Genomic DNA, 21,200 nt, shown 5'->3' with positions numbered 1-21,200 from the left:
GCAGGCAGACTCCCAACCACTGCGCCACCAGGGAAGCCCAGCCTCAGTATTTTAAATTAGCTTCAACGTTAGTGTCTAACTTAAAACCCTTGCAAATTTCAGAAAGACATTCAGAGCCACTGCCTAATTTTCCAACAACTATGTTACAAACAGATGATGATAAACTAAGTTATATCTTAGAGAATCATCTAGTGCCCTGAAGTGTATGTATGTATACAATTATACATATGAAAGCTCAGTATCTTGTCAAGAGTCTTAGCATGAAATTAGCTATGACACACACACACGCACACACACATACACAAACACACCACTGGGTAACTTACTTTGGTAGCTCTGAAGGGCTCCGGGTTCACACTCGTTCCCCCCGCTTCAGTCATGAAGGGGGTTTGTTCACTGCCAGGCTCTGACCTCTCTCTGAGCTTCTCCTGTGGTGTCTTCTCATCCATCTTCATTGTGGGGTATGATATTAGAGGTACCATCTCTTCTCCACTGGTCTCTGGAATAGTACTAATGGTGGCATCCTCTTGTCCTGTACTCTCTTTTCGAGATACATCTTTGGACAGTTTCTCTGGGAGAAGAGACACTGAAACTCTGGGAACTCCCTGAGTAACTATGCCTTCAAAAGACCCTGCTTCTGCATCTGTAACTATAGGGATTGACATTTTTAGAAATTTCTCCCCCGTTATTTCCTGAGGTGTTACTATTTTAGATTCAAGAATTCCGCAACGTTCACGATCACTTTTGTTGTCCTGAGGATGAAGGTCCTTTCTGTCTGAGAATTCCAAATAACTGACTTCTTTGGAGCCTACTCTAATTTCTTCCAATTTAACAGCGCTTGTTGAGTCAAAAGGTACTTCTTGGTATGATTTTTCTTTACTTTCATTAGATGAGAAAGTCAGATCTTTGGTTTCCCTAATCTTAAAAGTAACACAAGAATCTTGATGATAATTGGTCTCCTGTCTGGTGGTTCCTTGGAAAGACTTGTCTGTTGTGAAAATGGGGGATGTGTCTGCAACTTGGGCTTCTGCAACTTGGGCTTCTCCAACTGGTTCCTGGTAGTACAATCCTTCAGGTCGTGGGGTCAAAGAAGAGAGTATTTCACTCTGGGTCCCAACAGTAACTTCTCGAGATAAATTTTCTTCTGGTTTTAAAGTCAAGCAGAGGCTTAAATTTTTCACATCTCCTTCACTGACCTGATTAGAGTTGAAGAATGTTAAAGCATCTTGATTTCTTACAGAAATTCCTTTGGGTATCATTTGGGAAGAAGAATCTTCAGCTTCACCAACAACAGAAAATCCCAGCTCCCCATCAGTTTCTTTCCCTTTTTCACTTATAGTTATTTCCACAGGTTGACTCTCTATATTAGAGTCATGGTCATCTCTAATGGCAGTTTCCTGATTCAGCTTTTCTTCTGAAAGAACTGCTGGTTTGCGTGTTTTGACACTTTCTTCTACAATCATCTCCCTCTTTCCTCTCTTACCTTTCTCCCTGGTTTTCACTGGTTTCTGCATAACCTGCTGACTAGGCAATTTGCCCAGAGTTTCACAATTTGATTCTTGTACTTCTGAAATAATTTCTCCTTGGTTTCCCCTTATTTCTTTAGAATCTAGACCTGATATAAACTGTTTCATTTGAGAAATAATTTCTGTCTGTGCCACTATTTTTTCTTGCTCTTCATTTGTATTTTTTTCCATGGTATTATAAGCCACCTCTTTGGGGTTAAAATCACAAATTTCTGAGTGAGGGTGTGTCACTGAACCTTGGCCCAATGATTTACCTTTACCATCACTAGAAATTATGATACTGAAAGATTCTTTAGCACCTCGAGAAGATCTCCTATCCTGACCCTTGCATTCCAATTCCTTTAATGAAATTTCCCTGCTCTTTTTTGCCTGCTCCCCATTAGAAACTCTCACTTTAACCTTTTTCCGTGCAGATTGGTTTTCAATTTGAAATAATTTCTCACTTTCTCCTTTACCACAACTCATTTCAGCAGTCTGACTACAAGCAATTAACATTTCCTTTCTTCGAAATTCTTTCTTTAGTCCACATACTTCAATTCCATCTTGCTTTTCACTCTGAGCCTGGTGATCACTGGACTCGAAGGTATCTACTTGGATTATAGTTGCCAGTTCAGGGCTAATAAGTCTTTTCTCAATAGCTTCCTTTAAAGTCACTCTCTGATCATTAAATATGTCAATAATTCCTCCATCTAACACCTGACGGGATGCAATAATTCGGACCATGTTTTCATCCACTAATTTCTGTTCCAAAGCTGATGCCAATGTCAATCTTTTCCCCGTGGCAGTGTCTATGATTCCTCCAGCATTTGCCTGAGCTTCCAGAACCTTCAGTGTAGCTGGAAAATCTACTTTTCCAAGCTTAATTGCTTGAGACAATGTAAGTACTTTGTCACTTGCTCCATCTTTAATGTCTGAGAAGGGAATTACTTCTAGATACCTCTGTCCAGATTCAATATCAATCTTACACTTTTTTACTAATTCTGCATAGGGAACAATTCTGTAATTCTCAGGATCTATAATCCCATTCATCATTCCTGAAGACAATATTTCTTTATTAGTTAAGAGTCCTTCTTTTTCAGCTTCTGCCAAGGTCAATCTCTGGCCAGAAATGAGATCTACAAAGCTTCCAGTCAAGGCCTGAATTTCTTGGATTTCTCTTTTCAAGTCCGGGGTAACAAGATCTAATTTTATGGCTTCAGACAGGGAAATACTTTCCTTTGTTTCAGGATGAGAGAACTGATGGAGGCTTAAGTTCTCAACTTTTTTGAGTTGCTCGGCTAAATCTTCATCAATGATGCCACGTTTAAAGGCACTATCAACAGAAAGTCTCATCCCAGATATATGGTGAATGATACCTCCATCTACCACCTGCTTTGTCAACAACCGCATGGCCTCATCCCTCTCCAAAAGCCCTCTGCCAATGGACTGCACAACTGTTAAAGGGGCTTTGCTGTCAGGGTCCATAATTCCAGTTGTTTCCAACTGTAAGCTAATTAATCTCTCCCTGACTGCTTTTTCAGCATCTCTGCCTTTAGAAGCTTTCTCCAGATTTATAAGCTCTGTCTGGTCAGCACTGTCCACCAAGCCAAGATTTGAGGCCAAAGTTACCGAAACCTTTTTGCCTCGTTTCAGGTCAACAATTCCACCAGTCACCACCTGCCCCTCTAAAATTCTGGTGGCTGTTTGTGTGTCAAGAAGTCCAATGGCAACTGCTTCCTTCACAGAGCAGAGTGTGTGGGTATGAGGGTCTAAGACACCACTTATAGCTTTGTCTGCCATGAGGACATTGTGTAACAATTTCTCATCCATTAGACCTTCATCAATGACTTCTTCAGTTTTCAAAGACTCGCAGGTCTGAGAGTCAAAGAAGCCCCGAAACATATTCAGCTTTCCCAAAAGTTTCACAGCAGTGTGACTAGGCACAAGGCCTCGGGCTATTGCTTCATTTAGCAAGAGCTTTTGACCTGTCTGTTCATGAAAGATACCGCCCTCTAGTAATTGTGCAGATAATATATTTAAGGTAGCTTCTTCAAGCAACTCTGAAGGATGACTGCATGACAGGGAAGTTTCACTGCCATTAGCTTCCTTGTCTGTCTTTTCTAACAACATCATACCACCACCTGCCATGTTGTGTCCTTCTGTACTTTGTTTATGGTCATCCCTATCCAAACAAGTCTTATTTAATGCTTTCTTTCTGCCCAGAGAATGAACAGTCTTATCCTTTTCAGACTTTAATTCCGATTCTAAAACTAGAGTTTTCTCTACCTGAAATTGTGACTTTTTGCTTTGGGGTTTTATGAGACGTCTTCCAGTTTCACCTAGAGTATATTCAATTTCAAGTGTATTTGCTTGTTCCTTCTGACACATAAAGGAAGTCTCTCTGAGAGTCTGCCATTCTTCCTTTGGTGGTTCAACAGGAAAAGGATCTTTGTCCTCCACCAAAGTCACATCTTCTGCTTCCTCAGGAGGTACCGTAAGGAGAAATCCTTTGTTGACATTTTCTCTGGTAGATACTTCTATTTGGTCTTCCTTTGTGGTATCTAACAACTGCCTTTTAAACTCTGACTTGACTTTATCTGTGACCTTCAAAGTATCAACATTTGGATTTCCCACTTCTTGTTGCCCTACAAACAGGTCCCTTTTGGGGTTCTCTTCTGGTTCTACAATGGTCTTTTTGCCTTTTGCTTTAGTGCAATTTGCCTCATGAGGATCTTCTTTGTTCCGAGAAGAAAACTGGAACTCATGTGGCCTCACAGTCAGCCCATCACAGAAAGTGTCTGTGATTTTCACGTTCACCGATTCTTGTAATTTCTCAGGAGCGTCTAGTCTCTGATGCCCGCTTCCAAACACTTCTGGAGGACCTGCTTGATCACCTCTTGCTGTTAGTGCCTCTATCAGCTCACTGTCCAACAAGAGCAGCCTCTGTCCATCCCGCACATTAATATAGCTGTGAGTCATCACATGAAACAGCAGCTTCTCGTTATGGCTTGCGATGCCCTCAGTTTGGCCCTTGCCGCACAGCACACCTGCCGCTCCAGGATTCGCGTTCAATTTGCTTCGCTCTGAAGAGTCTGCTAATTGCATGTGGGGCATCACATCGGGGATACAAATTGACTTCAAGTTACTGGCAAGATCTTTGTCTAACATACCATTTTCTATTGCTTTTTTCCAGGACCAAATCTCTGTGGTTGCTGGTAGAAATAGGGCTTTAATATGCTGTCGGCCACTAAGGATTTTATGAGCTAGTTCAGTAGACACAATACCTTGTTCCAGGGCATCTGTAATTGGGAGAATCTCTCCAGACTCGGGCCATAGCAACCCCATGAATGACCAAAGGGACTCCAGAATCACAAGTGCAATCTTAGCAGCTATTAGATCGTTGCTCACTGCTTCATCTACTGTCAGCCTACGCCCAGTGACAGTGTCTATGATGCCTCCTGTCTGAAGCTGCCTTATGAGAAGAGCACAGGCCATATCTTGGTCAATCAAATTATGTCTCACAGCCTCTCCCACTGTAAGTCTGTGTCCTGTTCTTGGATCTACTATGCCTCCAGCAAAAAGCTGAGCTTCCAGCACCCGGACAGTGACCTGCCTATCTATTAGCCCTTCCTGAACTGCACGGAAAATGCTAACCTTCCGGCCTGATTTCAAGCTCACCATTCCCCCTGCCAATTGCTTGACAGGCAGCAATTTCAACCCTGATTCCTGGTAGACAATACATCTCCGCATCAGATCCAGTAAACCGATTTTCTCAGCTGTGTTTGGGTCTATCAAGTTCTTGGATGATCTCAGGTGAGACTCTAACACTGAGTAAAGCCAGGCAGAAATGAGGCCTTGGTGAAAAGCCTCCTCTAGGCTAATACAGTTCTCATCAGGGGGGAGACTGAAACCTCCAGTTGCCAGGTGAGCTTCTAAGATTTTCAGTCCAACTTTCTCATTGATTATTTTCTTTTCAATTGCTTCCACCACTGAAAGAGGGCCTTTGTTCTCAGTAAGCCTGCTGATTAAGGACAGGGCATCCTCTAGCTCCTGGAGCTGCTGGTACATCTGGGGATTAATGAGGTTTCTGGCTAGGCCCTCCTCCAAAGACAGCTTTTCACTGGTCTCAGGGGCAATGAGGCCAGACATGATAACCTGGGATTCCAGGAGCACAAGGCCTGTGTCTTGGTCAATGAGGCCCTTTTGCATGGCTCTGAAGATGGGAAATATCTCCACTGTGCCTAGGTCAATCACCCCAGCAACTGCTCTGCAGCCCTACAAGAGAAAATGAAAAAGAACACTGAATCAGAGAAGCACAAATGTTGGAAAGAGTCATTCAAAGAACTACAGTATATCAAATTCTGACCACAAGAAAAACCCAGCCTGGATGAGCCCCAGCCTGTAGGAAACATTCTGAAGCCTGGCAGTGTTAATGCTAAAAAAGAATTTTTCTAAACTACAGAATGTTTAACATGGCCAGAAGTTCACAGATTACTCAAGGGATGGTAGCATTAAGCATATCTGAGTGACAAGCTCTACAAAGTAGCAAGCAGTGAAAGTGAGGGGACAGCTATTTATAAGACTAAATCACCACAAAGGCTCCTACAGACACATACCAGCTCCCCCAAAGTGAGAATTCAACCCCACACAACAACTTCTCAGTGTTGCAATCCACGCAGAAGACTCTTGAAGTAGGACCTCCCTGCCGATGAGTTCAGCGCGATGGGTCCACAGGATTCGAAGAGAGACTTAAGCAGCCCAGCAACAGCTGTGCGGCTCAGTAAATGGCCCTGTGTATATTACTCAGGCAGCTGTTTAGCAACTGGAGCGGTCATACTCTTGGTGGCCAGTGCTAGCGTGTCCCATGGCAATGGCTCTGAGTTAAATTAGCTCTAGGAATTGGAAGTAGCAAGTCAAGGAGGGAGCAGACTAGGGACTCTTGACTCTGGAACCACTAATAACTTTTCTTCTAGTCCAGGCTAGAATGGGTAGTACAATCATCATGATGACAGCTACTACTTGTTGGGCACTTAATATATTTATTAAGCACTGACAACCTCACAACAATCCTATGAAAGCAATTATTTTAATTTTTAGTTTGCAGATAAGAAAATGAGGTACAGAGAGATAAGGTAACTTGTCCAAGGTCACAAAATGAATGAGTTCCAGAATCAAACCAAGATCTTACTCTAAATCTCAAGCTATTATACTGCCTCCCCAGTCAGATCCAGAAGAGCAGGAAGGATAAGCACAGTAGAGTTGCATCTTACACAGGAGTTAGGTACTAAGGACAGAGAATAAGGCAAGCCTTACACATTGTCAAAATTACCCTCACAAAAAAGCGTGAAAACAGCTTCTGAAGAATTCCTATTTTGAAGCCTTTCATCGCAATATGATGTTATTCAGAAATTAAGTCATTCCAGTGTTTTACCACTTAGAACACTTCATCACTTTTATTAATCTCCAACTTTCCACTTCTTCTTGTTAGTGTGCATTATCTTCGTCTTCTATACATGCTTTTATCTATCCCTCTTTAGTCAGTGTTACTTTTTGATCCTTATTTAACTCAACTTATTCATGGAGGATCTTATTGAAGTAACTCCCAATCACTTCCTTGCCTCCTATATAATGCATTTCATTTCTGTCTCAGTGAGAAGTAAGCTCCGTAACAGCAGGTACTTTGCCCAGTGGATGTCCAGGACTCGTACCAGCAGTTAAAGAAACATTTGATGAATAAATGAATAAACTGATAAATAGTAAGGAAATCCTTAAAATCATTAACCTATTTCCCCCAGATTTTAAAAACATGTCCTGAGGACGTCAAGCTTGATTAGTTGCACACTATCGGAGACGCAGAACAGACAGCAAATGAGGAAGCAGATCTGGGTCGCATCTTCATCTCACTGTATTTGTTCAAATAATGGAATAACTGAGAATTCTCCACACTACTTAAAATATTATGTGTTATTCTTCATCCTCCCTCTGTTTTCTGACCCAGAATGTAGAGTTTAACTTGTATAAGGTAAACGTCTGCTATGTGAATCTACAAGTTATCTAGTCTTTATAGATTGAAGGAAAAATCCCACTGGCATGTGACTCTCTGAAATATATGAAAAATTCCTTTTACAAAATCCACGTAAAGACTATTCAGAGGCAGACAATATGACAAAGGAAAAGATTCTTTGGGGAAACCTCTAATTTCTTCCATGAGTTCACAGAGTCTCAGAAATACTGGTATTGAAAAAAGGCCTGGAGTCCAGCCAAAGGGAAAAGACTGTTCTTTCTAACACCCTGGTAATTGGAGGAGAGGCAGGAATCACTGTATCGGGAAATAATCCAGAGAAATTCATTTCGGCCCCACCAAACATGGGCATTCTGACCTCAACAAGCAGAAAAAGACAGAGGGAGAAGACGAAAGAAAACATAAAAGGCTTCTACTTACCAGGGTTGCAGGGTGTGCCTTGGGCAGATAAGAGAGAGAGCCTTATGGGGCAGCTCAGCCGTATCGCACACACAGTGTAAGCTTGGTGTTAGCGTCCAGCATGCGACTGTTTGTTTTTTTGCAAAAAAGAACCCCAAACAGGTCGTCCTCTTTTCCCTTTGTGCATTTGTGCTTAAACTCCAAAGGGTTAGTGAAACTTGTAAGCAAGGATGTCAGTTAATCAGAACAGTACTTCACATGAAACACACAAACGGTAACAGGGGACACATCATGCTCAATGGAGTGGTGCTCAGCAGCTTGACTTTCTTTCTTTCCTTCTCCCCTTTTTTCACCTTTCAAAATGAGAACTGAATGTTCTCAGCAAGCAATTGTTAAAACTCTTCATGTACTCCCATATATGGTGAAGCAATGAGCCATTAGAAGTGGGCTACCTCACACAGAGCATGTTAAACCAGCACGTTCTTTTCGGAAATCTGCTCTCAAATAAATCATAGCTGGTTCTGCACTGTGGTCTTTACAACTCTAGCCCCTGCTGCACAAATTTCATGACCAGAGTCAAAGCATGTTTTGTATGAATATCATTTTGAGCAATATCTAGACCAAATCTGATTGTCACAAGAGCTTCAATTGTGGCCTGCCCCCACGGAATTTGGCCATTGCTTCACAACATAGGAAATAAGCAGGCAAACACACATATATATCCCAGAGACACATGTATATAATATGGTAAGTTTACATATACACACAAGTATCCAGGAAGAACTTAGGACAACCAGCAGGAACTTAACAACTTCCATATGGTCCAGGAAATGAACATGAGAGGGAACTGGTAAAGATGTCACATGATAGGGCGACTATGGGTAAGGGGAACCAGTGTCTCAGTCAGTGCAGCTAATCCACCAGTTTCTTTTGGAAATTAACATTTCTCATTTATTTAGTAGACAGGGAAAAAAGTATGGGGGGAAGAGGTTCACAGCCTTTACTTCCCAATATTCAGAACTCTTGACTATCAACTTTTGAGTGACAATGCCACAGAGTAACCTTATTGCCTTCTGATCAGATATAATATAGCATTTAGGTTCTCCTTGACTGTGGTCTGCCACAAAATGGAAGATCACACAACAGTGAACCAGGTCTAACAGGTTAGCCGTAAGCACCTGCTAGTGATTTTTGACTGACCAACACATCGTGGAACCCCAGTAAAGAAACACGAGACAAATGGCTGCTACAAGTGAGGTTAAAAATCAAGTCACACTGGTCATGGAAAGCTAGTGATCATAACTCCCAATCAGCAAAGCTGCTGTCATACCGTTCAGAAGATACCCTTCCAACATTTGGAGAGAAAACTAAAAGTACCTTTTGTTCTGTCTGCTGGGCCAGCTGGCTCTGAAGCTGCTGCAGCTGGTTTGCTGAATCATCACAAAGGTCATGGTAAGCCTTATTCAGGGCATTCAATTGCTCAGATATCTGTTCCTTCTCTTTTTCTGAGAGCCTGGAAGATGAAGCATGAAAGCTCTTTTAGAGAAAAACCTTTCCCCAGACTCTCCTCTATTGCCTCAAAATGACTTCTCCACCGTGGATAGTATTCTTCTTCATCACTGTTCATGATGGATCATCTGGTCACTCTTCCGTACTCAGTGAACACTTTGGCATCTAGCTCACAGTTTTCCTGTCTATCTCCAACCAAGTCATGATTCTTGGTTATGTCAATGCTCATGTCACCAATTATCTAAAACCCGATGTTTGTAGTCCTGCGACCTTCTCAATCCAAATGTGCTCCACACCACTTCAGCCCCACCCACACATGGCAAACTTGGCTGCTACCATCATCTAAAATGATTCCGCTTCTAAAATTTTTATTTTATTTTTTTAAGGATTTATGCCAGGAATTTATTTACAAACATATCTAGGATGCTGAGTTCAAGAGTTTGATCCTTTTTCCAAAGAGACCGCACATCTTAAAATGCTCCTCTTCGTATCTGTCTCATGGATTATTTTTTAAGCAGTTGGTGTCTTATTATATAGAAAGGTGCAGAAAAGTCAGAACCAAAGTACAAAGTCATCGTAGCTAGTGACCGCCATTTGTTTTCCACTGAAAATGGTAAATTCTTCCCTGGACCCTCCTCATAGTGGCTCCTATGGATCACAGAGGTTGTGAACCTCTGGGTGCTTTGTCCCAACATAGCACTGTCAGAAGCCCTGCGAAAGGCGCAGAAACTGAAGGCAGAAGAAATGGCGGCAGCACACCAAGCACTCCTTTCCTCAAGATCTTGTTCCCCTGTGTGCAAGGACCGTCCACTTCTGAAATTTTAAACTTCAAGAATCTACTATCGGATGGTAACTCCTGATTATAATCCTACCTGGCTAGTTTTCCTTCTTTACTCCTATACCTCTTCTCTTTTAAAAACAAAATATCTTAAAGAGACAAAAGAGAAGAATAAAATATACTCTCATTTACTCATTACCCAACTATCCAACTTTACCAAATTTTATTGTAGTATTTTACCAAATTTTCTTCAGATCCTTCTCTTAGACATAACACATTACTGATAAAGTCCCATGTGTATCTGTCACCAACCCTGCTCCTATCCCTCTCTCCTCAGAAGTTATCACTATCTTGAATTCCTTTTCTCATTCTACATTGTGTTTTTGAGACTGAATCCTGTGATTCATCTTACAAGTATCCATCAGCTTACTGAGATTTCCCAAACCTTCCTTGACTCCTCCATCTCTCTTAATCCATCAGTCCTCTCCATTATCTTCAGTTTCTTCTCTTTGGAGTCCAGACCCACAGGCCACCATCTCAATTACTCCCTATTATCTTTGCACACTCTCCTCACTAACAAGACTCCAGTCCCAGGTCAACCAAACCCCTGGACTTCTCTGTTCCCACATGCAGCCTAAGTCTATCTAGTGGGGGGATTCCAAAACCATGTATCAACAGAAGAGGTCTTCCTGGTTTCTAACCTCTACTCGACTTCCGTGCTTCCTGACAATCCTCTTGGAGGCTCCCACTCTAACTTGCAGCAAACAACCTCTCTCCCTATTTCAAAGAGAAAATACAGACCACTGGGCACTAATTCTCTCACTTTCTAACTTCACTTCTGGCATATTTATCTGTATTCATACCTTTCCTAATCTCCTTTTCCTCAGACCTCAGAGGAAAAGGTGTCTCAACTCCTGTTTAAGGTTGTACTTTCTACCCATGGATAAATTTTATCCTCTCCTACATCCTTTGCAACCCCTCTCCTATGACTTCAATTTCTCTCTCCCTTTCGGTCCTTGAGACTCAGTCCATAAACACAGTTAAGTCTCCATGATCTTTTAACAAAACAAAACCTCTTCTTGATCATAAATTCTGCTCTAAGTATTTGCTGTATTATTTCTCTCCTTTCCCATGGCCAAGCTCCTTGGAAGAGTAGTCTCATTTCATTATCACTACCTTCCATGCCTCACGTGCTCCCCATTACTCTAAATCAGACATCATCCCCCAGCTTTTCACCAGAGTCACCAAAAGCTTCCAACTCGCCAAATTTAATAGCCATGTCTCAGTCTTAACTTTTCTTGACTTCTGACCACTCCCTTCTTTTTGGAGCTCTGTTCTCTCTTAGGTTCTAAGGTATCACTCATAATTTCCTCTTACTTCTCTAAGGCTTCCTTTATAGGCCGAGAAGCCCTTGAAAGCCTTGTACGCTAATCCAGTCATGGTTTCTTCTATGCTAACGACTCAAATCTCTGTCACTTCAAACGTCTCTCATTAATTCTAAATTTACACATAAAGCTGCCCACTGGACAACTTTAGTGGAACTACATAAGGCATAAATAATGTATCAGGTACTTCCAAATACATACTGGAAGTTTACCCTCTGATGTCCTGTGGGATCTTCACATTCATAATGTCGGAAACTATAGCTGCCTCCTTCGTCCTCAACCCATACTTTCTCCTGTATTCTCTGTCTTGGTTATTAGCAGGATCACCAAATACCCAGTGGCCTGAGCCAGAAACCTGGGAGTTATATCTGATAATTTTCATTGGTCACCAAACCCTGTAAGTTCATTATCCATACTATCTTTTGAATCTTCGTCCCCTCTCCATCTCTCATCATTTCTTGCCTATATTATCAGAACAGCCTCTTAACTGGTCTCTCAGGCCTCTACTCTTGCCCCATGTCTATCCATTCTCTATAAAACTGTTCTAGAAACCTTTATCAATAATGTCCAAGCATGTTTAAAATCTTTCCCCATAGCCAACAGGTAGAATGCAAACTCCTCAGGATGAACTACAAGGCTCTTCATAATCTGGCTCTTGCCACCCTGAATTCTCCAGCCCAAATTCTGATCATGACCTGAAGTTTTAGCCAGGTAGATCCAGTTCCCCCAGATGTGCTGTAATCTCTCATTTAATACTCACTTATGACCATGCTTGGCCAAGAAGATCTGTGAAGTTTTAATGGCCTCAGAGACTTGTTCCCTCTTGGTTGTTAGCTCCTCTGCCAGAACCTATGCAGTAGAAGAAAAAAGTTTCAGAACCCAAGATATTAAAGAACCAAAAATCATTTGAAATAACTTAAAATAAAATCCTAGGGAAAAACTTAGCTTAGGTAAGATGATTATTACCACTATATACAGTGATCTAGAAAGCAGAAGTACAAATAAGATGACGTCTTAAGTTTCTTTAAGTCCTGGAAGTTAACACTCAATGAGATCATAATTGTTCCTGGGGCTTCCCTGGTGGCGCAGTGGTTGAGAATCTGCCTGCCAATGCAGGGGACACGGGTTCGAGCCCTGGTCTGGGAAGATCCCACATGCCGCGGAGCAACTGGGCCCGTGAGCCACAATTACTGAGCCTGTGCGTCTGGAGCTGTGCTCCGCAACAAGAGAGGCCGCGATAGTGAGAGGCCCGCGCACCGCGATGAAGAGTGGCCCCCGCTCGCCACAACTAGAGAAAGCCCTCACACAGAAACGAAGACCCAACACACCCAAAAATAAATAAATATATTTATTAAAAAAAAATAATAATTGTTCCTGGGTGGCCCATTGTGACATATTATTCCACCTAATGAGTAATCACATATTATGCTACCCAGGAAGTGACAGATGGACCTTCTACTCACCTGCTGTTCTAAAATAGCTTTTTCAATGTCTGTTGATTCTTTGGTCTGGGATGAGGTTGCTTTGCTTTGTGTATTCTTTGCTAGGGTAGACACCCAGCCCAAAAGTTCTTTAACCTTCTCCACATGTTCCTGTTTTTCTTCTTCTACCACTTTCTAGAAGAGAAAATAGAAAATCAGTATCTTGGTCAATGTCTTACTACACCGGCCTGATTCAGAGTTCCTAAAACAAAGACATGAATGTTACCTAAATCATAGCTAAAATAACCCCAAGTTAAATATAATTTACCCAGCCTACAGCAATGCTCACCAGTGCCTGGGTGATACTACTAGCTAAATTCATTATATCTAGGTTAGCACTTTTCTAAAAAAGCATACTGTTTTCATACGTGATGGGTAGTCAATAATTATTTACTGATTTTAAAGAGCCCTTCACGGGCTTCCCTGGTGGCACAGTGGTTAAGAATCCGCATGCCAATGCAGGGGACATGGGTTCGAGCCCTGGTCCGGGAAGATCCCACATGTCGTGGAGCAACTAAGCCCGCGAGCCACTACTGAGCCCGTGAGCCACAGTTACTGAAGCCCGTGTGCCGAGAGCCCGTGCTCTGCAACAAGAGAGGCCACCGCAATGAGAAGCCCGCACACCGCAATGAAGAGCAGCCCCCGCTTGCTGCAACTAGAGAAAGCCCACGCACAGCAACAAAGACCCAACACAGCCAAAAATAAGTTAAATAAAATAAATTAATTAAAAAGCCCTTCACATATAGCATCTTACTTATGTTCATAATTCTTAGATTTACAGATGAAGAGATGGACATCTACAGAGATTAAAAGAGGTAGGTACTGACAGAAAGGAAGTCTTTTGCTAATTTACATGGGCAAAAGTTGGTATGGGTTAATGTTTCCAACAGCATTTCTTTTATAAGTGTTATTGAATATGTGGAAACTTATTTTGCAAAGACATAGAAGATCTTCATAATTATAAAAAGACTGCATACTCATTACAACAAATTCAAACAATCTGAAATTCATAACATATGTTCCTTTAATCTCATTTCCCCAGGAATTTGGTATATATATATTTCTAAACTTGTTTGTATGCCCATATTGCCCCTTTGTGGTACACACAGTTTTGTTATTACTGAAATCATAATTATACATAGTATTTCAACTTGCTTTTTTCCTCAAATAATATATTATAAATATCTTTCCTTGTTGGTTCATTTAAATCTATTTCATTTATTTTTAACAGCTTCATAGCATTCCATCATATGGAATTTGGATATTTCCACTATTTCCCTTTAACAAATTATGCTTTATTAAGGATCTTTGTTCATATCCCTTTCTTCATGCTTATAATGTTTCTGTAATAAAGATACTTGGAAGTGGGAGTGTCAGACACAAGACAGTCAGTCCTCATTATTCACTAGAAGGCTGTGATGTGCCTTATGGAGAAAATGCGCTTAATAAGCTTTGTTCAGGTGTGAGTTATATCGCTCTCGGCCATGAGTTCAATGTCAGTGAATCAGTAAGATATATTTTAAAATGTGTTTCTAAATAAAAACACACATACAACCAGGCTGTGCATTATCCGTTGACAAAAATGTTGTGATGTGACCAGAAGCTGGCAGGAACCTAACCCTGTGTTCCCCTGGATGCATGAATTCAGAATTTGCTGGTACAAGGGAGATCAGCTCGGTGCTTTGTGACCACCTAGAGGGGTGGGATAGGGAGGGTGGGAGGGAGACGCAAGAGGGAGGGGATATAGGGATATATGTATAGCTGATTCACTCTGTTATAAAGCAGAAACTAACACAACATTATAAAGCAATTATACTCCAATAAAGATGTTAAAAAAAAAGAAAAAAGGATTTGCTGGTGCAGTGTGCACAGCGACTTCATAGAACATGACTACTGTGAACAATGGTCATCGGCTATGTGTGCATTTTAAATCTTGATAGATGAGGTTCAAGATTTTTCATTCTACTTTCAAGATGATTTAGGACCCCGTTGCCCTCACCTCCTCCTCCTCCAGCCGCCGGAGTGCATCACTGATGTATTTCACGTGCTGAGTTGTTAAGGTCACCAATGCTGTGTAGCGAGTCCTTAAGTCCATGAACTACAGTTCCAAAAAAAAAAAAAACAATTTAGATAAGTTATCTGCCAGAAAAGTCCATTTAAATAGTTGACAATAAGAGGAAGTTTTCACGAAGTCACACGCTCGACAGTAATCAAGCTGTAAGGCCTCGATGAGCGAATCCTTCCTTGAGGGAGGACAGCGGCACACGTCCTTGCCCCACCCTTTCACCTCTTGCGTGATGGCATCTGAAGAGGAAGGCGTGCGACGACGCTTGCCCGGGGATTTCTGCTGTGATTCCACAAAGGCCTTGTATGTCATCAGTTGCAATTCATAGTCCTGGGGGAAGAAGACATTGAACTACGTTCACACAGGGCTTATAGCTCACACTGTCATGCAGTAGCATCACAGCATTTCAATGGTGAAAGGCATTTTGACGATCCTTTAGAATAGAGGTTAGCAAACTTTTCCTGAAAGTGGTACTGTCTCAGTCATGGCTACTCACCTCTGCCACTGCAAGTGAAAGCAGCCATAGAAAGTAAGTAAATGAAAGAGCATGGCTGTATTATGATAAAACATGACTTAGAGACACTGAAAGCTGAAGTTCATATAATTTTCATATGTCGTGAGGTATTCTTCTTCTTCTGATTTTTTACAGGCATTTCTCATGGGCCATATAAAATAGGTGTGCAGGCTGGATTTAGCCTGTGGGTCACAGTTTGCTGCTCCTGAATTTGCAGTTTGTTGTGTGCTGACCCCATCCTTTCATCTCACACATGGGGCAGCTGAGCCAGGAGACAGGAAGTGAGCTTCCCTAATTCACTCAGTGGGTGAGCGACACAGTCAGGATTGGAATCTGTCTTCCGTCCCTAAACCAACGCTCTTCTCATGTCGCCATGCTATCTTGTCGCTTCCTCTGCAATCCTGAGAGTACTGCCCTGGTCCAGGCCCTCTTCATAGCTCACATGATGGTGCAACAGCCTCTTACTCTCCTGCTTAGAGTCTCACCTCCAATTTACTTTCTGTCCTGCTACTAGCATAACTTTTCTAAGTCAAAAAGGTGACCACTTCGTTCCTCTGTTTGAAAGTTCTCAGTGACCTAGAGAAGATCTTCTCAAATATCAACATTCACCTGGGGATCCTGTTAAAATGCAGATCCTGATTTGGCAGGCTGAAGATTCTGCATTTCTGACTAGTTACCAGGTGATGTCGATGCTCTTGGTTCACAGACCATGTTTTGAGGAGCAAGAACAGATGGTTGTATAAAGCAAATTTTCCAAGAGAGAGAGATAACCCACAAACCATAATTTGCAATTATATTCTCTTGGTAACTTAAAGCTTGAGGAAGGTTGAATGTGCTTAGAGATGGTGCTGACTCAAATTAAGTCAGCAACAATGAAGAATAAAGCGAATACTCCCCCCCCCCAAAAAGAAAAGAACAGATGGTAGATTGGGATTGACATATATACACTAATATGTATAAAATGGATAACTAATAAGAACCTGCTGTTTAAAAAAATAAATAAAATTAAATTAAAAAAAAAAGAAATCCAAAAAATAAAAAAATGAAAAAATAAAATGTTATTCAGATTATTTATCTTAACTTCTTACTATTTTACTTCTTGGCTGACTCCTCTATGTTCTTAGAATAAAATCCAAATGTCTGTGAGCCCCAGCCAGCCCTCAGTCTACATGTTCAGCTTTATCTGATGCCACTCTTCTTGCTCAGGCTGCTCAGGCCATAACCTGTCAGTTCTGAGAACCCGTTAAGCTCTTTCTTATTAAAAAAAAAAAAAAAGAACAGATGGTAAAGACAAAGGAACTGAACAAGGCCTTTCAAAGGTTGGCCCCAATCTCCTCTCTCATCTTCCACAATCACTGTTTCTCATGTAAAGTACACCTTCTAGCTATACCAGAATTGCTAGAATTTGCTATTTCCTCATATAATTATTGGATTTTATTCCTCCGTGCCTTTGATTATGCAGTTCCTTTTGCCTAGAATGTCTTGCTTTTTGTTGTCGACTTTGAAAATTCTAGACAGGAGGAAAATACTGAATGAGTTCCGTAAGCAGTCTATTAAAAAAAATAGTAGTAGTAACAATAAAATATTAATAATAATAAAAACACGTGCTACCATTTACTGAATGTATTTTAAGTTTGAGGCGTTGTCCTATGTATAAATGATCCCATTTAATCTTTGCAAACACTTTGCAATCACAAGTGAGGCAGTTACTGTTCACATTTTGTAGATACAGCAACAGAAACTCAGAGGGGCTAATAAGTGTTTGCTCAAAGTCTTAAGCCTAGAAAATGGTGAAGCTAGGATATGAACTCAATTCTTTGTGACACCAAGTCTTCTGTTATTAACTAAAGAAATGTATTCATTTAAAAAACTATTTGTTGAGCTCCTATTATGTGCTTGTCATTGTTCTGAGTGCTACACGCATAGTGGGAGACAAGTCAGAAAAAACCTTGCACCCCTTGAACTTACATTCTCGTGGGAAGGCACATGTTAAACAAATAAATATATGAGAATCTCAGGTCATTTTTTTTTAAAGACCTTATCAGAGAAATAGGGAGTGGGGAGCCAGATTTTGCATAGCCTCATAAACCACAAAAGGATTTAAAATTTTAGTACAAGTATGATATGAAGCCATGAGACAGTTCTGAGCAGAAGAGTGACGGGATCTAATCTATCATGTTTCAGCTATGGTAAGGTACACATTTCCCTCACATTTTAGTATCTCTAAAATTTGCAATATGTCTTACTTGACATGTGCATAATTGGTGCAGTTTCTCCCTTTTTGCATAAAATAATATGGCTTATAATCGATGGTGTCTGAGCTTCTGTGATGTGTGGTATGTTCTTAAAAAGTGAGTCTGGCTACTGTGTGGGAAAATAGCTTGTGGGGGCAGGAGCAGAAGCAAGAGAGCAGCGCAGAGTACTGGAGTAGGCTATGGCAGATTCTTCACTTAGATGTGAACCAGGAAAATGGGGGAGGGAGGGGCAGTGAGGGGTAGTCAGATCCGGGACATACAGGAAGATGAAGACAACTTGTTCCCAGACTGTTGTTAAACATAAAGTTTAAGGTAAAGAGAAGAGTTAAGGATGACTCTTGGGGGTTTTTTTTGCCTCAGCAACTAGGAAAATGGTGACACTATTTCCTGAGATATGCAAGATAGTGAGAAGCATATTTGAGAAGAAAACCCAAACATTCTGTTTTTCACATGGTAAGTTTAAGAGGCCTGTGGGTCATCCAGATGGAGACTCCTCAAATCTCAGCTGATGTCTGGTACCTCTCTGAGCATCCCCAAATATGTGGCCATGAGAAGCACACAGCTGCATTAACCTAAGGATGGAGCAGAAGAGCTCTGCTTACTTGTCCAAAACCAAAACCTATAGTGACATGCAGATCTTCCTAAGCTGGAGACGATTTATGTTCCTTCTGGGATATGGGAGCATTACCTTCACAATAGTGGAGTATTGCTGGGAAAATTTTTGACACTGGTCCAGTTTTCTCTGATTTCTCTCGATTTCTGCAAACAGCTCCTGGGAATAGAAATATCACCACCTTATCATTGTCATTATCATCACTGAAACAGCTGAGCATTTACCATGTTCTAAAGCAGTGGTTTTCAAACCTTAGCTGCATCAGAATCACCTAGAACACTGGATAAAGCATAGATTGCTGAGTTTCCACCTCCAGAGTTTCTGATTCGATAGATTCGGGTTCGGGTTTGAGAACTCGCATGTCTAACATGTCCCCAAGTGATGCTGATGCTGCTACTCTGGTTGTCCACACTCTGAAAACCATCGTTCTAAGTATTTTACATGTATCATTTCATTTAATCCTAACTACAAAAACCTCATGAGGGCAGTTGAACAAATAATGGACTATGTCCATTTCATTGTTAAGGAAAGTAGAATACTAAGAGACTAAGTAATTTGCTCAAGTTCTCATAATGAGTGAGGAAGCCAAAAAAAAAAAAAAAAAAACCCCAAAATACCAACAAATAAAAACTGTTTTGAATGAAATAATTTTCTTCCACTCATAGCTTTCCCTGGGTTTTCATTCCCCTGTATTCTAATCCTAGCAAAACAAAATGTAGTATCAAGAAACGAAATAAAGCAAGATAATTCTACTCTGCCCATCTAGTGCTTTCAATATATACTCACAGAAACTCAGGAAGGGGCCTTACAGGTTACCTGGCCTAAATACAAAACCAGTACCTAGAGACCATCCTGCTTGAACCCTTTTCAGAAGGAGCTCAGAATGTCTTAACATTGGAGGGAAGCTAATTGCTAGCATATCATCTTCTTTATGATGAGCTAGCTTCCCCCGTGCAACTTCCACTCGGCTACGGCCACACCCACCGTCTGCTGGCTGAGCTGCTCGGATAGCACTCTGCTGTCCTCAGCCTGGCCTGGCTTCATCATCTCCTGCTGGGCAGTGGTTTCCTCAATCCATTTGATGAGAGTTCCATGGCAGGCTCGGTAATCTCCCAGAACCTCCTGGATACTTTCTAGCTCAGATTGGCTGCAGAAGCAAAGGGAAACTGCTATCAGATATCTTGGTATAAATACAATTAAGTAAATGAGTCAATTCCCTCCAAGCCCAGTTGGGCTTGACCACAGAGGATACATCTTTATTTTGAGGAAACAGCAATGCAGCACTGAGTGGGAGCTATGCATTTACCCACTACCCAATGGGGTGAAAAGTGAATAGAAACCAGTCGTGCCCTGCTAGGCCTGGAATCGGCTTTGGGGCCTGGCATCCCATGATAATCCTTGTCAAATTTTTCACCTATGTTGCCAAGGATTACCACGTTGCCAATAAGGTAGTACTGCCTGTACACTTTTGTCTCCTGGTGACAGAGTACCTGTCAGAGTACTCCAGCTATGATTTATGAATCACTGTAATTTCTTGGGGAGAAAAGTAGGGGTGGAGTGGGTAAGAAATAGTAGTTATTGACTGTTAATTCCAGTAACAGCTTCTTATACCACTTTTGTTAGTCTAACTAGCCTTGGGATAGTAATTCAATTATAGAGAATCAATCCAAGCTTATTTGAGTCTCTAGAACCCCTCTTCCTATATATTTTCCTAACTAGCCTAGCCTCAGATAGGTAGTTTCCTATCTTTGCTACTCAAATCAGTCATCAAAAGCAGGACCTCAAATAACAGATAAAAACCACTCAATCAGCAAATGAAAAGGAAGCAAGAAATTCTACAAAGCCCCACTATGAATAATAACTCATATTAAGATTCAAAGCTAGGGACTTCCCCGGCATGGCAGTGGTTGAGACTCTGCACTTCCACCGTAAGGGGGCGCAGGTTCGATCCCTGGTCGGGGAACTAAGATCCCGCATGCCATGCAGCACGGCCAAAAAAAAAAAAAGATTCAAAGCTAGTAAAACAAGAGCTAGAACTCAGGTTTTGTCCTTGAGAAAAGATCATTAAGTCACCTTTCCAGTCTATATTCTAAGACACCACTGTCATCATGGCTTAAATGGGTTAAGACCAGGGACACAGGAGAGGCACTGCTAATAGGACCATCACTGTGCCCCAAAAGCAAGCCTCAGGACTGCTTTGGGGTTGGTGGTCCCAACCTCCTGTCACTTACGTTGTCCAGAAGGTATACTGTCACTTAATTTCTACCCCTCCCTATCAATTCCTGCCTTTAAACAAGCATACACAGAAATAACTCTATTTTTGTTTAAAACCTGGTTCCTGAACCCTAAGAGAAGAAAAGGGCGGGGCCGCCACTTACCGGGTCTCAAGCTGGGCAATGACCCGGTGCCAACGCTCCTGCAGCTGGGAGCCCTTCTCCTGATAGCGCTCCAAATCCAGGTTTCGCTCTGGGGTCAGACGACTCAGCTGCTCTGCCACCACCTTGGCCTTCGCAATTTCCTCATCCAGGACTGAAAACACTGAATTCTTGTCCTTCGCATCACTAAGCCAGTGCTATAAAAACACAAGGACAGCAACAGGTTAAATATATTCCATGCTAAAAAAGGACTCAGACTAAGGTAAAAAACAAGGACGTTGTCTACAGCCAGCTCCATA

The 21,200-nt window shown here is 41.5% G+C and overlaps 2 protein-coding genes across 4 annotated transcripts in view; both read right to left on the bottom strand.

Annotated features, from left to right (window-relative positions):
- The window catches only part of MACF1 (microtubule actin crosslinking factor 1), a 329,628-nt gene that overhangs the window by 125,766 nt on the left and 182,662 nt on the right, over positions 1 to 21,200 (bottom strand). For all 3 annotated transcript variants that reach the window (XM_057535030.1, XM_057535517.1, XM_057534539.1), the window contains exons 29-37: positions 20,905 to 21,098; positions 19,511 to 19,673; positions 18,602 to 18,685; positions 15,367 to 15,474; positions 15,079 to 15,177; positions 13,062 to 13,214; positions 12,359 to 12,447; positions 9,304 to 9,439; positions 327 to 5,780 (exon numbers count right to left, since the gene is read on the bottom strand). In XM_057535030.1, coding sequence (XP_057391013.1) covers positions 327 to 5,780; positions 9,304 to 9,439; positions 12,359 to 12,447; positions 13,062 to 13,214; positions 15,079 to 15,177; positions 15,367 to 15,474; positions 18,602 to 18,685; positions 19,511 to 19,673; positions 20,905 to 21,098 — 6,480 coding nt within the window. The remainder of the gene's footprint in view (positions 1 to 326; positions 5,781 to 9,303; positions 9,440 to 12,358; positions 12,448 to 13,061; positions 13,215 to 15,078; positions 15,178 to 15,366; positions 15,475 to 18,601; positions 18,686 to 19,510; positions 19,674 to 20,904; positions 21,099 to 21,200) is intronic.
- LOC114236425 (cytochrome c oxidase subunit 7C, mitochondrial-like) lies at positions 9,939 to 10,130 on the bottom strand. Its single transcript, XM_057536756.1, has one exon. The coding sequence runs from the start codon at positions 10,128 to 10,130 to the stop codon at positions 9,939 to 9,941; it is 192 nt and encodes a 63-aa protein (XP_057392739.1).

The sequence above is a fragment of the Balaenoptera acutorostrata genome, chromosome 1, assembly GCF_949987535.1.
Source record: "Balaenoptera acutorostrata chromosome 1, mBalAcu1.1, whole genome shotgun sequence".
Taxonomy (NCBI): Eukaryota; Metazoa; Chordata; class Mammalia; order Artiodactyla; family Balaenopteridae; genus Balaenoptera; species Balaenoptera acutorostrata.
The sequence above is the reverse complement of the archived record's forward strand: the minus strand, read 5'-3'. Positions and strand labels throughout refer to the sequence as shown.